This window comes from Pseudochaenichthys georgianus, chromosome 16 (genome assembly GCF_902827115.2).
Source record: "Pseudochaenichthys georgianus chromosome 16, fPseGeo1.2, whole genome shotgun sequence".
In the NCBI taxonomy this organism is placed as follows: domain Eukaryota; kingdom Metazoa; phylum Chordata; class Actinopteri; order Perciformes; family Channichthyidae; genus Pseudochaenichthys; species Pseudochaenichthys georgianus.
The window spans coordinates 30,085,406-30,099,687 of record NC_047518.2 but is presented as its reverse complement, the minus strand read 5'-3'; the positions used below and the strand labels follow the sequence as shown (position 1 = coordinate 30,099,687).

Sequence of the window (14,282 nt, the reverse complement as noted above, 5' to 3'; positions counted from 1 at the left end):
TGTGCTGCACCAACAACAAACACACAGTGGAGGTCACTGAGGAAGGAAGAGTGCCCGTAGAAGTCGTGACCTTTGCCCCCAAAGCTGATCCAAGGTCAGTGGAGAACAGTGACCAGTAGAGGGCATCAGACCACCAGGGTCGCTGGTTCCTGCTTCTCACCATAGCCTGTTGCAGTCTTCATCCAAAGCAGAATGAGTCAGACATTTTCTTGATGTGACTTGTGCCAAAGCTTCATTCATAATTTACAACAGCTATATTAATAGTCCTCATGTGCGATTTTATATTCAAGAAGTTTAGAAATTTGAATCTTAAACAAACATGTAAAACATCGAGTAGATTTCTCCTTGTGATATTTCAGAACATCTTCCACTTCTGTCTGTATTATTTTTTTCTTTTACAAATATTAACAACATTCACATACAGTGTTCTCACTTCAGAATTCATCTATTGTTAAACTAATGTTTTTAATTAATTATATTAATAATACTATTTTGACATTGTGAGTTATGAAACTGGATTGATGATGTAAGAAATTCAGAGAAGACACAAATATATTTTACCACATTTACCTTTTGGTAAAAGGTCCGTAGTCCATGTTGTTCTTTTGATTTATGCATGTATAAAACTATGTGCACTCAGTCTGTGTGATCAGTGTTTTGCATTGTACATTTCCAAGTGCATACAAATTTCCTGCAGCACTGCGGTATCTTCACATTATACCGCAGCCCCTCGCTCTCCCTGCCTCTCTCTCCCTCCCCTATACCTCCTCTGTCACTCAACCTAACCTCTAAAGTCTTTCTAAGAAACACTTGTTTTCCTCTTTCTGTTATGAAAAATTGAATTACTATTTTTCCTTTTCCACTCATCCCCTGTTTATATTTTTCTCTGTCCATCACAGTGTCTGTCACATCTCCACAATCCTGTTAAATCCTTCCTTAAAATTTCCATCACCTCCTTTGTCCTTGGTTTATTTGTTCCAAAGCTACATTTTATCACGTTTTATCACCTCTCCGTCCACTTCATCTTAAATGGTCTGTGCTCCAAGCTCAGTATTTACTCTCATCCACATCTAAATGTACAGAACAAGTGATTATGAGGAGTCAGTGTCTCTCCTTCCCTCCCTAATGCTCCCGTTTCCTAACAGGGGGAGGCGCTCATGTGCATGTGTGTGTGATAGTGAGGGGGGAGTACAGGCGATGGAGGCCTGGCCATGGGGAGAGCCTGGCCTTGGGGGTGTGAGCCGTGCAACCTGGTGAGGGTGTGTGTGGAGTAGACGGCAGACTGTGGGGGCATCTGGTAGCTCCCTGCAGATGAAGACCCAGAGGGGGGGCTGCCCTGCCCGTGGTGGCCACTTTTGGGCGGCGGTGGGGGGGCCTGGTTGAGCTGGATGGAGATGTCGCTGGAGGCGTTAGAGGTGCTGCGGCCTCGCCTCGGCGGAGGCCAGGAGGATTCTGGGTGTAGGAACTGGCCGCTGTAGTCACTGCTCTCGGACAGGCGGGGGCGGTAGAGTGCAGGGTGGGGGCGGTACATCTCCTCCTCGGCGTAGCGCTTCATAAACAGATAGACTGACATCACCCCGGCCCCCTGAGATAGTGAATGAAGCAGGAACAGATGAGGGGGGGGGGGGGGGATAAGATGGGACAGCGAGAGAGGGAGTTAAAGCTGCGTAAATAAATTGAGTTCAAAGACAAATACATTTTCAAAGAAGCAGTAACAAGTGACGGCTGGGGAGATTTAAGTGACTGATAGAGGTGGGAGAAGAGGTGAACGTATGTGCTTTTAATTTAGAAAGATGAGGCTAAGCTTGAAGTTCTTTTAAGCTCATGTAAAACAGATATGAAGGGAAGGAAATGCAAAACGAGGAGACAGATGGGGAGGAGGGGAGGAGGTTAGTGTCCACTGCACCACATTAAGAGCAGTGCTGCTGATGATGGGAAAGAGGCAGGAGGGAGCAGGGGGGGAGGGGATGTGGAAAGATGAGCAAAAGATCACATGAAAACCTCACTACACATCGATGCTCGCACGCACGCACACACACGCACGCACGCACGCACGCACGCACGCACGCACGCACGCACGCACGCACACACACACACACACACACACACACACACACACACACACACACACACACACACACACACACACACACACACACACACACACAAATACACACAGTCTAACATGATATCACCTTGGATCTGATTATTAGGAAGGAAAAGTGTGGGCGCACCTTTTACCCCCCCCCCATGATACCTCACCATATCCACAGAATATTAATCGTCTTAGCTTCTTGCACACTCAGCATGCAATAACCATGGAAATGAGAATACATTATCCGGGTGCACTCTCAAGCTTGTTCCCATATCTGTGGGACTAACACACACAAACCCACCTCTTTGAGTAGGAATGAAGAGGCAGCGAAGGCGAAGGACCAGCCGTAGTGGTAGTTGAAGAACTGCTCGGGCTCCCTGGGCCGGTTCATCACCTCGTCATTAATACTGGAGATGTAGAGCACCAGACCCACCACCAGACTGAGGCCTACACACACACATTGCACATTAACAATGACAGTGAGTCAGATACAGTAGCCAGCGAGGAGGTCATTATATGGCCATTCAGACAGCTGCACCAGTGTTTAGAGTGAAGCGATTAGACTGCAAAATGTTATGATTAATAAAGAGATGGCAGAGAGAGTGTGTATGTTTCATGATGACAGATAAGGAGCATAAAGATGAATGACCTGCAGAGATGAAAACACTCGAAAGATGCAAAACAACGTGAAGCTCAATAATGGTCAAAACGATAAGCTTTTCTACAACACGTTTGACCTTTTGACTGCACTCTTATGTCTTCTTACTCCTGTTGTTGTTTCTAAGTCAATGTCTGTGTATGTGTATGGGGAAGGAATCTGTATAATTGCCTTGGCTTTCTTCCTCCCCTGCAGCAACCCTGTCTCATGCAAAATTACATTTCACCACTGCTGATTTGTTTAGCCAAAATGTGTTCTGAGGGAAACATAATTACCTCTGCCAGGGAGGTTATGTCTTGGTTCAGTTTGTTTGTCTGTTTGTTAACTTGATAACATTAAAGAAACACCACTGGCCAGGTTCATGGAACTTGGTGAAAGGGTGTAAGCCAAGAAAACACATTACATATTGCAGAAGATTCTAACCACGGGCGAGATGGAAGAATTATTATGTTTAACATTGGGAGGTCTGCATCCTCCATATTATGTTTGGCACATCTTTCCTACGAGTGTAGGAAGTGGTTTGGTGTGTGTTCAAGTTTAAGAACTTTCAGAGTTTTTAGAGAAAGACATTGTGTATGGTTAATTGTTAATAAACTGTCCCGTGCTTCAAGTCCCTCTTGAAATCATCAATATTTAACCAGAATCTTTACTGTGTGCCTTTAGTGCTTTAAGTACAACCTTAAATGTGGCAATAAAAGTAAACTTGGTAGCCTAGATATAAAAAAACATTTGGCGATAGGCAGGTAAACTATTTTAACAAAAAATTGTCGGCAAGCCACAAATACATTAAAGGTAGGGTAGGTAAGTTTGAGAAACCGGCTCGAGATAAACTTTTTGTTATATTCCATGGAATGCTCTTAACATCCCGATAGCAATGAATATCTTAAGTGCTTTGACAAAAAATCCATAACAAAATATCATCTCTGGAAGCCGTAGTACTGTAAAAAGCACGACCAATCATTTTAGTCGGCCCGGCTAAAATGACTGGATGGCCTACCTGCCTGTCAGCCTTCCATCTGTGCACAAACTTATCTCGTGCGCTCATTGGTCATGTGTGTGTTGGAGGAGGAGCTCTGTAAGGAAGTGGCAGATTTTTTCCGGCTGTGTATTTTCAAATTCTAGCGCACTCAAGCTGGTTTCTCCAAAATTACCTACCCCACCTTTAATGTAAGTATTATAATCCCAGTCAGTTCCTTTTGGGGTAAAAAGAAAATTATTTAAAAAAAATAGTGATCCACAACCTAATTCAGATAAATCTATTAAAACTAAACAAAAGTAATCCTTTACTAAACATATGCCAAGAGAAAAGTACCTTTAATTTACCTGACATATTGTAATGACATATTTTAACTACCTAAGGACATAACTACCTGTTTACTGTACATTTATAAAACATTTTAAATAAAAAAAAGATAGAAAAAACATTAAAAGGAGAGAAAAAATAACTTCATGTAAACTAATTGTAAAAAAACATCATATGCAAAACTGGGCTTTCAATGACCCTTTTCACCCGAAGCATCACATGCAACATTAAAACCTCATCCTCCAAGAACACTCTCCACTTTGCCTCAGAAATGTTAAATGCATGAGATACAACATATGGCCAACATCGAAGAATCAATATTCAAAGAAAGCTGCATGCTGTAAACAGCATATACGAGTATTTTTAGCTTTCGCTGCAAAATTCAAATGTTCCACCGGGCTGTCAAGCATTAATTTCCTTCGCAATAAACTAGTCATTGCGAAGGACATAAATGGTACTGTGTTGTCGAGAAAATGCAGAAACCATGCTGCTGTCAATCCTGCAGTTGAAGTACATCTTAATCTAAATAAGTAACTCCGGAGAATTGAAGGACACACGCATTCATGTGCACAGTGAGAGCAGAAGAGTGAGGTGAAAGGCTGTGTGTGTGTGTGTGTGTGTGTGTGTGTGTGTGTGTGTGTGTGTGTGTGTGTGTGTGTGTGTGTGTGTGTGTGTGTGTGTGTGTGTGTGTGTGTGTGTGTGTGTGTGTGACAGAAAAGGGAAGAAATAGAGTTACATGATGTGTCTAAGAGTACAAACCAGGCCCGGTTCCAGAGCAAAATGACTCAGGGTGCATCTGAGATTAGAGAGGGTGCAGTGGTAAAGTGCTATTTTTATAATTGGGGAGTGGACCTAACATCCTCTAGGGGGGTCTTCACCTCCTCTAGGGGGGTCCGGAGGCGTGCTCCCCCGGGATGATTTTTCTTTTAAATATTGAAGTTAAAAGCATCAATCTGGTGCACTTTGAGAGCAAAATGAAGAGATCTATGGATACACATCTCAACAGCCATATGAAACAGAACTGTAAACAGATTTACTATTTCTTTATGGATATTTTACAAATCACTCCCCTTTCATGACCGAAATGTCTACATGCATACTGTAGCAGAAGATGGCATATTTTTTACAGTAATATTCCAGCCAATCTGTTTTGAAACCATGAGCTGCAAAATGAGCGCCTTACCCCACTGTACAGGCGAGTTGGGTACTTTTTTTAATATACCTGGGCAGGCTCTGTTTTGCCGAGGTCCTCTGGCACTTGCGGGCAGCCGAGGGGTGGCGGTGCTTGGGGCAACGAAGACGGCTGCGGCTGCGGCTGCTCCGCCTCCGTGGGCGAGGCGGGCAAAGCCGGCGAGTCGAGCGGGAGGGCGTTAGTGTCCACGACAGTGGCCGCGGGTAACGTAATCTCCCCATGATCTGAACTGTTATTACCTGCAGTAGATGCAGTGTTATTGCTGGCGATAAGGGCTGGTTGTTTTAACCATTTTTTGAGGTCCATCATTGACTGCTGTGTCAGCATCTTGCAGATGACGAACGCACAGGGGCACAGGTCACACGCACCTGACATAATAACGTTACTTACCGTTTAAATTGACCAAATAAATGCAGCAGATAATGTTATTTAACCACAATTACAATTTATTTTATTTCAACTATATTCTTCTTCTTCTTATTATTACTACTATTATTATTATTGTTATTATATATCTAATACTTTTCACTTTTAATTCTTCAAATGAGGGTGCATAACAACTCAACTGAGGGTGCAATGCACCCTTATGCACCCCCAGAACCGGGCCTGGTACAAACACATATGTAAGATCTAAGAGAGCAACATCTAACCATACTTCGACTTATGTTGCTCCATGCTGGGTTTCTTTGCTCTAAATTCTGTAATATTATCCAGACTAGGACCAACATAAAGTACACTATTTACCAAATCACTGGGTTGATGATGCCAACAGAAACCAGGCTCACAATACTCAGTAGTTCAAAAACCACACACAACATTCTAGAATATACTGTGAATGATAGAGAGAGTAGGAAATGAGGAAGAGGAGTGAATGAGAGAGAAAAACTGAGAGGCTTGGTGAGCAAGAGAAGGGGGGAGGAGGGGGAGTAGGAAAGGCAGGAGGAAGGCTTTGCTTATAGAGAGAGGCTTAGTGCAGCAGAATATCTTACTGCTGAAAAGCAATTTGATACACTTGCCCCTTATTAACACCCTATTATTAAAATACCTCATAAAGTGAAACACTGCGACACTTCCAGTCTACAAACATTACATAACCCACGTTATATAACACCTATTATTCTGCAACACCCTTTATCAGCAGGCACCCGCCACAGCAGTCAGCAGCTGTCGCGGGACCCCTGTCTGTTTGATGCTCTGCAGCTTCCTTCTCAAACATGGAAGTGGAACAGCCTTCAGAAAATATGAGCTCCAATTTGGGTCCTGACAGTCTTTACAAAGAGGACAAGAAATGGGAGCATTACAGCCACCTGCTGTTCAAGAAGGTTCACTACACTCAGACTGAAAATCAAGCCCAAAGACCTGCTCATGTCCTAAATCCATCATCGCTCACATACAACCTGTTTAAGTCCAAAGTCATGCAAAGACAGACAAGAAGGAAACTTTCACCCTGCAGTCCTCAAAAGTAATTGAAATCTAGTCACCCTTTTCTATGACGGCCAACACACCTGCATCATACTCTAAAAAGAGCTGTGATGGAGTGTCTGCACGTGTGACACAGGACACACCAGGCTGCTGTAATCAATCACAGAGCGAAGGTGTGACGACAGCTGGACATGAGTAATGAGTCCCACCTGAGAGGATGAAGAAGATGCCGGACACAAAGGCCAGGATAGTGCGCTGAGGCCGGATGTGTCCGATGTTACTGATGACGAAGGCCGTGAAGACGAAGAGCAGCGACACCATGGGGAAGGGTGTGGCGGTCCGCACCATCTCTGTGGGGGGGGGGGGGGGGGGGGAGAGGGCACAGAGTTACACAGAGCTGATGTCATGTGTCCTCAAACTGCTGGGAGAGGTGAGGGATAGTGTTTCTGGAGATAAGATATTAAGTATTAGTTCATCAGAGCTAGAATATAAATTATGCTCAGATATGTGGAGATGCCGTAACTTTTATCACTCAAAAAGGATTGGAAAGAGTATTCCTTTCTTTGGTGAGGCGTGAAATTGCTTTTTAACTACAGTATGGGAGAGTTATGATATAAAACGTTGCTAGGACGTAACCACAGAACAAAGCAACACGGGAGAAACCAAACTAAGTTATAGCTTTTCAGTTAGTATCTTATTGAATATTAATTACAGCACTATTGACTTTAATAAACCAAAACTCTTGTTTCCTGAATCAAAGAAAAATAATTGATATTTTATATTTAAAGATTTAAAACTCCTTAAAAATATATCTTCATTCATGAGGATGATCGGCTTTTCTTAACCGCGTTAATGTAGTTAATCTGATCACTGCAGATGAACCAGTGCTATTACTAAGGGCTGCAACTACTTTCATTTATTAAACTGTTCATTATTGTCTAAAATGTATCATGATTAATTTCAAAATGTCACAGTCCCTCAGAGTCCAAGTCAAATCAGATAGTGTGTAAAGTCGCTGTTGTGTGTTTTACTCACTGAGGATATTTGCAGTGTTTTCAGTGGTGATCTCAATATCAGGTTCAGTGAAGTACTCCGATGCGACACATCTCCCGTTTTCTGCTCCTGAGACAAAAACCGTACAAACAATTCAATGTTGGGGTTTTCCTTAAGGACCAAAGTGAGTGATGCATGAGGAGGCAAAACAATGGCCTAGGTAACCATTATGTGTTGTGACATGCAGGCGCAGAAGCCCATTTCCTGTCTTCTATCAGTTATTGTGTGTTTGTATATGCACACACATATAGCAGCTCAGTCATCTTTTCATTTCTGAATGTGAATGTTTAAAGATGTTGGTGTATCTTCCTACCAGCCACGAAGCAAACTCTCCAGAGGCCTGAATGCAGCGCCATCTTCACCTCCATGCTCTGATTCTGCTGCAGGATGATGCCCTCCACCATGATCAGCCAGTAGTCTGTGGACACGGCCACCCCCACCAGCAGCAGCCCGCAGGCCCCGAACACCGTGGACAGGATGGTCAACGCACGGCTGCTACATGAACTCATCTGGAGGCCAGAACCAGGGGGGGGGGGGGGGAGGTTAGACCAGAAGAGGAATTACATGTCAAATGCAGAGACACACATAGGTACATTTGGAAGGGGTCGTGTAGGGAGGTCATCAGGAATGGGGGAAACAGACATGTGACGCGCACACATGCAAAGAGCTAGTGGCTATCGTCCTGTCTCGCCTTGTTATTGCTGAGGATGAGTTAGTGACAAATACGTTGGCAACCAATCCTGTTAAAGGTCAGAGAGGAGCCAATGCAACAGATGATGACTGGACGATGAACCTCTGAACTTAGGCAAGAGAAAGAGATACATAGTGGAAACACACACACACACACACACACACACACACACACACACGCACACACGCATGCACGCACGCACGCACGCACGCACGCACGCACACACACACACACACACACACACACACACACACACACACACACACACACACACACACACACACACACACACACACACACACACACACACACACACACACACACACATCAGAGCAGGGAGGAGAGGTCCTGTGACTCACACATGGTCTTTCTGTGATTTACTTCTGGTTGACTGGAAAAGACTCCACAGCAGATCCTTTGAGCATGCTGTCTCTATGCATTTGTGAGTTTACCTGAACGTGTGTGTGATTGTTTAGCCGCTATAGCCTCTGCTTAATTGGGACCACTGTTCAGTATCATCAGCTTGACAAGAACAAATGCACGTAGAGAACACAGAGCGGTGTCGGTGTTTACTGTAATCACAGTCGTTTTGTTCAGCACATTATGCCTCACACTGAGAGGATATCTTCATGTTAAGCTTCACTGACGTGGTTTTTGCATTTTATTTTATTCTAATTTCTCAAAGTCCAAGGTAAAGTCTTTCAATGTATCGTTTGATTGTCCATTCCTGGAGATAATCACTTTAATATGATGTAAAACATAGCGAATGAGTGAATGTCCTTATTTAAGTTGCTGACGAAATGAATTTTCAACATGAACAATATACTTTTTAGGGTTAAGTGATTATCAAAATTGTTTACATTTTTCTGCCGAACGACTTATCCTTCTGTCAAGTAATCGTTGCAGCTGAAAATAAGTTGTATTCGTTTTTAGCTTAAGGATGCTGGGATGGTACAATCTCCCAGTGGCTGCATGCACGTTGTGTTGCAGGCGCTGGGCAGACCATAAAAGGATACTTAAGTGACTTTAAATGAAATGTGACACAGCAACAACTGGCTGGAAGAGGCCAATTATTGGCATGAAGTAATGCACCTGCTCTGCAACAAAACACACTCTGACAGCCATCTCAGCCTTCAGAACATCGGCCCTAATGTGTACCAAGAAAACGTTCCCAACATCATTAGAGAGACTGTGCCGGCGGACAAGAGGCAGAATGGAGCTTATACACCAAAGTCTGACCCTTACTATCACAAGATAATTGACATTCGTTGTAACAGGAAATGTTTTCCCTTCTCTTCCGGTTCAGTTTGTAACTACTCAAGCTTTCCCCTCTTGTTCATATCTGACAGGAGTGAAATCAGGCATATTCTTCTGCTGATGTAACACTGCTGCTTCACGGTTTGCAAAGGGGTGTGTCTCTGAGATGATTTCCTCTGATGTAATGGATGCTGATTTGCATACTTGTGGACTGCCTGCTTGACTGTTATCAATACAAAATGTACAATGCTGCAGCTGACCAGATTCCTTTTTGTAGTTTTTTTTAATCATTCTCTGTAAACCATCCCCTATGCGTTATTACATCCAGTACATGACATTAACATACGGTACCTTGTATGTCTTGTGGAGTGAGCCATTTGAATATCAATATATGGTAAAATATATCATGTTAAAGCCGGGGAACGAATTCCTAGTTGATCGTTTTATCAGACACTTAAGAGCGCTTTGACGAAAGAAAATGAAAGCCAAACTAATGACTTAAACATGAGAACTACTTTCTTCTTCTTCTGGTCTTTCTTTGTATAACAAACCTTTGAGTCTTTGAAAAGCAGAGTTATAATAGATACAGCCATTCTGCTGGGGAATAAACTCTTAAAGATTAAGCTTGGCTCCTTCTTATCTGGAAAGGCCATTGTGTGAGACGTGACCACTATAGAAGTTGCCTCGGCTTCTGTGCAGCACCGGGGATGAATAGAGCTTCTTTTGTGAGCGCGGCGTATGTGTAAGAACAGAGCTGGCTGGTGGTAAAGGGTACGCATCACAGAAATCCTCTGAGAAATGACAAGTTTGGGCATGTCGAAGCTAAAAGGAGAACATGTTACTAATGTGATGGAGAGCTGTAAGGGGGGGGGAGTATGACCAACCGCAATCCAGTCGCACAAACAGGTTGGATAAAAGATGGAAGAGCAGAGCGATCAAGAGTACAACAATTACAAGTGACATTATGCAACCCAAGACACAACTGAAGATTTGTTTTACACTATCTCTCTTTTATTTCCCTTTTCTTTTATCAGAGATTGTAAATCGTGTGGCAGGCCCGGAAGTAGCCACCGTGGCTGTTGACACTTTAGGCGGACAAGAGTTTGAGCCGGTGTGATTGAGAGATTTCAAGGTAATTAAAAAGCAACTCACTCGAATGACATGACTGACTAAAGGCAAAGAAAAGGGGAGAAGTGGGGGTGAACAATCACACCTGCAGCCTTTGGAGGATGTGCCAAAGTGGTTAGGAATGAGTGAGAATCAATTGGCGTTGCAACCCAGCAGAATTGAGTGGATGAGCCTGAGTGGCTCTTCCAGACTCATTCAGCCCCACGGACAGCAGCCTCATCTCTCTGAGAAGGACTGCACCGTCAAACAGAACACACATAGAAATATAGAAATACATCCTGCTGGTTCTTAATGGAGTTGGACACAAATGATTGGGACAGATTCACCTCTTCACCCCCCAGGCACTGTGTCCATATCAGCCCTCAAAACGTGTCTAAAGAGCTGTTGAAGTTTTGAGAGAAATGACCATTGGAATTGAGATTGAGCAGAAAAAATGCCTGCTAGATTTGTGATAACTATTTTAGCGCTGGGAGACAGGCCCTTCGCTCCATCGCCCAGAAAGTAATGAGCCAATTGAATTTGTTAGATAGGAGCCACAAGGGGGACAAAAGGTTTAATTCTCTCTAATCTGTCACAATCTACAGACTGACATCACCTCTCAGCCTCACAGGAAAGGAAGAGAAAGAGGGAGAGATGCCAAGAGGAGAGGAAATGGAAATGTGCTGAAGAAAAGAGATCAGCAGAGAGAGGAGGATGAAACTATGTTTGGAGTCTTTGAGGCAGAAACAGCACGAGTACATGTAGATTTAGGTTAACACAGGGAAAGACCGTGGTCCAAAAAATGGAAGGAGTACCCAACATGGGCGCGCACGAAGGGGATGCGCCTACACCTGTTTCAAACTAACCAACCTTGACTGTGCAGCGTCTCAAAAATCAGCCCGGGAGGAGGACGGAATCACTCAGGGAAAAATAAATGACTTCATAACGACTAACTGAAGATATCGTGACTCAATGGGTGGGTTGCTCATGATTTCTCGGAGCATTTCAGCTGCGCAGCCATACTCTGGTGAAACTCGCACCATTTTCACGGAGCCGAGCGAATAGTTAGACAACGTTTTTTCTGTTAAACTACATGCATGTAATAGGGGTTCTGTATCCTGGTACAGGGCTGACTGAGGCAGTGATGTGCGCATAGGATTGTCTCCCCCCCCCCCTCCCTCCCCCCCCTACTGTCACACACACTCACACGCGGAGTTTGGAGAGGATAAACACAGATCAGCGAACATGTGAGCAACTCGCAGACAAAATGTGGATGGAATGGAGAGAAAACATGAATAGCTCGGCATGCAGGTATAACATTTAGCTCCGATATGTTAAATGAAAGATGAGCGGTTGTCTTTACGCTAACACGACATGAGGACACGGTATGAATGCTGCGCTTTTCACAGCTGTCATCACACACACGCCAACACACATTTGACATGACTGAGTCAGGTTTTAAAAAGGCGTCATCGCCCAAAGAAACACACAACTGTAGTTAATTTAAAGAAGGGGGAAAATACTTACCCTGCCACGAGAGTCGTGCTCACACGTCAGTAGCCAAGAAACCTCACACCAGGGAGGCTTGGTTGGTTTTGGACTCTCTCTCTTCTGTGTGTTTTCCCTTAAGCCCCCTTACCAATCCTCTAAATCTCTCACTCTCTCTTTCAGTCAATCTGTCCCAGGCACTGCGGTGGATTGGTTCAGCGAGCTACTTTGGCTACAAAAGAGACATAGCGGGAGCAGGGGGGAGAGAAGTGTTGGAGAGAGAAAGGAAGAGATAGTGAGCGCGCGCGAGAGAGAGAGATAGAGAGAGGGAGAGCGAGGGAGAGAGAGGGAGGGAGGGGTCATGTTAAACAACTATTCCTTAACTTATTGTCTATTTTAAGATGTGTTTTGTATAACGCTATTCAGTAATGTATTTGTATTGTGTTGCATAATGTAAGTTAGATAGTGTAGTTGGAGTGTAGCTCTTTAAACATATTTTTAAAAGATTGTATTGGCTTTATTATTACATTTCATATCATTTTTACTTCTTATCACAGAGCCAGTTATGTATCAAACACAAAAGTGCACTGACCTGAGGAAAGGGGCTAAATACATGAAGTTTGATTAAGTTATTGAAACCATTTCTTGCTTGTTTTCTTAGAGTCCCTCAAATGTTTTACTTAGATTGTGAACAAAGGCTTACTTCATGTAATGGCTATGCTGTATTTAAGTGTACCAACTGAGCAAACCAATAACTAATTAACAGCATTAAGTCTTACATATCAGTAAAACAAAATGCAGTAGATCAGCTTTGCTGTGGTAGCCGTAGTTCATTTATGATCTTGTTAAAAACTTTGATTTAACACATCATATTATGAAATCACATGAATAACAGTTGACCGCACAGATAGGATCACTTTCTTTATCTCTTCATCCCTTTCCTCCTCTTCCTCTTGCCCTCTCCTCCCTTGTCTCCTGTGGTCCATGTCCCTTAGTCTATTTTTAGCTGGCTGGTGGAGGAATCCTATATTTTTAGTAACGATATCAATAGTCTACAGCACACTCTGACCTCAGGGCATGAGCGAGAAAGTGAGAGGGAGCGAGATGAGAATGAGAGATTGAGACTAGATAGAAAAGAGAACAGAGAGAGAGAGAGAGAGAGAGAGAGAGAGAGAGAGAGAGAGAGAGAGAGAGAGAGAGAGGAAGAGGGAGAGGAAGCAGCAGTGAGAAAGAGGGATGATATCATGTCGAAGTGACAGTGAATGATGGACTGCACACACAACTTCGACAGGAGAGCGAGCCTGGAGGTTTAGTTACACAGAGGCAGATAGTGTCAAGGTTGGAGTAAATGTTGTGGTGAGGAGTTCAAAATCAGGCAGTCGACATCAGGTAGACATCAAACCCCGAGCAGGATTAATCTTTTCAGAAAAGAGACATTTCATGTTTTAATTTCTTTACAGTACCTCATTTAAATGTAAAACTGTAGGGTAGAATTGCATCACAGACGGTAAAAAGCCTGCCAGTACAATCTACAAAAGCTATCTACAATAATTACAGAAATCAATACGAAAACCATCCTTGTGACATGACTGATGACATTTTTCAAGTGTTATGGCAACAAAAGGACATCAGGCTTGTTTTATCTTCAACACTAGGTTGTAATAATTTTAAGATTATATTGAGATCTGAGAACACTCTCACGCGTTCACTGAACACCACTGAAGGTCAAATAAGTGTAGAACAGATCATAATATTGTTGCAGACAAGATAAGACACGAATAAAAAGACAACTGTGGAGAGAAAATCAAAGAGATAACAGGAACAACAATAAAACAATTTGGCAATATGATTTACAGAGAATGACATAAAACAAAGCATTAAAGCATTTACTGTGCAGCACTGGCAGGAGAGACAGACAGAGTGAAAGAAAGAGCAGAAGACAGGGAGGAGAGGGAGATGGCAAGTTGATGAGATTTTAATGTGAAGGTCAACTTGTTATAACTCAGATCTCTATGG

At 43.2% G+C, this 14,282-nt stretch overlaps 2 protein-coding genes across 2 annotated transcripts in view; both read right to left on the bottom strand.

Annotated features, from left to right (window-relative positions):
- cacng7b (calcium channel, voltage-dependent, gamma subunit 7b) overlaps positions 1-12,536 on the bottom strand; it is a 14,249-nt gene extending 1,713 nt beyond the window's left edge. Inside the window, exons 1-6 of the mRNA XM_034103246.2 lie at positions 12,306-12,536; positions 8,037-8,232; positions 7,706-7,792; positions 6,880-7,020; positions 2,397-2,542; positions 1-1,585 (exon numbers count right to left, since the gene is read on the bottom strand). The exon at positions 1-1,585 is cut by the window's left edge and continues 1,713 nt beyond it. Of these exons, the coding sequence (XP_033959137.1) occupies positions 1,139-1,585; positions 2,397-2,542; positions 6,880-7,020; positions 7,706-7,792; positions 8,037-8,232 (1,017 nt within the window). The 5' untranslated portion in view covers positions 12,306-12,536 and the 3' untranslated portion in view covers positions 1-1,138. The remainder of the gene's footprint in view (positions 1,586-2,396; positions 2,543-6,879; positions 7,021-7,705; positions 7,793-8,036; positions 8,233-12,305) is intronic.
- isoc2 (isochorismatase domain containing 2) overlaps positions 1-14,282 on the bottom strand; it is a 136,994-nt gene that overhangs the window by 94,010 nt on the left and 28,702 nt on the right. The gene's annotated exons all lie outside the window — the stretch shown is intronic.